At 47.3% G+C, this 2,500-nt stretch overlaps 1 protein-coding gene across 2 annotated transcripts in view; it reads right to left on the bottom strand.

Annotated features, from left to right (window-relative positions):
* The window catches only part of sos1 (son of sevenless homolog 1), a 50,432-nt gene that overhangs the window by 7,979 nt on the left and 39,953 nt on the right, over window positions 1–2,500 (bottom strand). For both annotated transcript variants that reach the window (XM_079597843.1, XM_079597842.1), the window contains exons 17-19: window positions 1,324–1,486; window positions 592–709; window positions 338–510 (exon numbers count right to left, since the gene is read on the bottom strand). In XM_079597843.1, coding sequence (XP_079453969.1) covers window positions 338–510; window positions 592–709; window positions 1,324–1,486 — 454 coding nt within the window. The remainder of the gene's footprint in view (window positions 1–337; window positions 511–591; window positions 710–1,323; window positions 1,487–2,500) is intronic.

The raw sequence follows: 2,500 nt of genomic DNA on the forward strand, positions 1-2,500 counted from the left end.
GGTATATCTGTGGCAATAGCAACTATACACTGTACGCGTCAAAATTATACATTTTTTTTTTTTATGCCAAAAATCATGAGGATATTAAGATCATGTTCCATGAAGATATTTAGTAAATGTCCTACCGTAAATATATAAAACATGTATTTTTGTGAGTGAATGCAGCACAATCGTGAACATAAATGCACAACTTTAAAGAAGATTTTCTCAATGTTTCCATTTTTTTGCTCCTCAGATTCCAGATTTTCAATAGTTGTGTCTCGACCAAATATTGTCCTATCCTAACACACCACACATCACTGGAGAGATTATTTATTCACAATGTAGTTCCTCTGACCCGTATTTCGCTCTCCACACGTAGGCAGTACGGCTGGTTCTGGTACTGCTGGATTTCTCCGGTGATTTCCGCCACTTTCCGCCGCTTGCTGAAGTTGATCAACTCTTTGCCGTGTCTCTTCAGGAAGTCCGGATTTCCTTCTTCAGTTTTTAGGATATTTGTTAGATAGATCCCTAAAGCGAGCAGATCACATGTGCATCAGACACACGGGCTCATCAGTGACAGAGTCGTGTGTGTGAGGGAGCAGAACGTACCGAAGAAGGGAACACAGGGAGGGTTGATGGACCGGAGTTTGGCCAGATATTTCTTGTAATGATCTTCGCTGAGTTCATGAGCTTCCTCCAGAGTCTTCCTCTGTCTGCTTGGGATTTGCTGAAACAAAATCACATGCAGGATGAGTTATATCATATTATGCCCTTTTAAGACCAATTTAGACATTTGCAAAAGTCTTGATGATGTGTTTAGGCTCTACTAGATCATGAATGTTGATTATTCTCCTCATATTCTCCAGTGTTGCGGCTCCTCTCTTCCCAGTCTGTCAGTAACGCTCTGTTTACTTCCTGTCTCTATGAAGCCCCTCCTCCTGAAAAGCACACTGTGCTCTGATTGGTCGGCTGGAGCAGTGTGTTGTGATTGGCCGAGCTCTTCGAGTGTGTTTGAGAAATGTCCCGCCCCTTTCCATAACCGCCAGTTTAACACACTACTAACTAACTCACTACTTTGAGGATTCTGGGTAAAGTGGGCGTGTCTTTTTCTCTCGTTGCAGACTTCAGAAGCATTTTTCACGCTCAAACAGCATCACACACACACACACACACACACACACACACACACACACACACACACACACACACACACACACACACACACACACACACACACACACACACACACACACACACACACACACACACACACACACACACACACACACACACACACACACACACACACACACACACACACACACACACACACACACACACCTCAAAGGTGTGGTCGAGTCTGTAGACGGGCGAGGAGTTCATGGCGCTGACGACCTCCAGAACACCGTTGAAGTTGTTGAGCTCCTGAAACACCTGCAGGATCTCGATGATTCTCGAGATGACGGACACGCGCTCCTCAACGTTCTCTGACTCTACGATACACCTGAGAGACGAGAGAAACCGTTAGAAACACACTCACTCGCTCACACACTCTCTCGTTTGCTCACACACACTCACTCACTCACTCGCTCACTGACCCGCTTGCTCACACAGACTCACTCACACACTCGCTCACACACTCTCACAGTCACTCACACACTCACACTCTCTCACAGTCACTCACACACTCTCACACTCACTCACACACACACTCGCTCACACACTCGCTCATACACTCACTCACACACTCACTCACTCACACACTCACTCACACACTCACTCACACACACACTCACTCACACACTCGCTCACACACTCTCACACTCACACTCTCTCACACTCACTCACACACACACTCGCTCACACACTCGCTCACACTCACACACTCACTCACACTCTCTCAGAGTCACTCACACACTCACTCACACACTCTCACACTCACTCACACTCTCTCAGAGTCACTCACACACTCACTCACACACTCTCACACTCACTCACACACTCTCACACTCACTCACACACTCTCACAGTCACTCACACACTCTCACAGTCACTCACACACTCACTCACACACTCTCACACTCACTCACACACTCTCACACTCACTCACACACTCTCACACTCACTCACACACTCACTCACACACACACACACACACACTCTCACACTCACTCACACACTCTCACACTCACACACTCACTCACACTCTCTGAGTCACTCACACACTCACTCACACACTCTCACACTCACTCACACACTCTCACACTCACTCACACACTCTCACAGTCACTCACACACTCACTCACACACTCTCACACTCTCACACACACTCTCACACTCACTCACACACTCACTCACACACACACACACACACACTCTCTCACAGTCACTCACACACTCTCACAGTCACTCACACACTCTCACACTCACAGTCACTCACACACTCACTCACTCACACTCACTCACTCACACACTCACTCGCTCGCTCGCTCACTCACACACACACTCACACACACAC

This window comes from Phoxinus phoxinus (assembly GCF_949152265.1).
Source record: "Phoxinus phoxinus genome assembly, chromosome: 22".
Taxonomy (NCBI): Eukaryota; Metazoa; Chordata; class Actinopteri; order Cypriniformes; family Leuciscidae; genus Phoxinus; species Phoxinus phoxinus.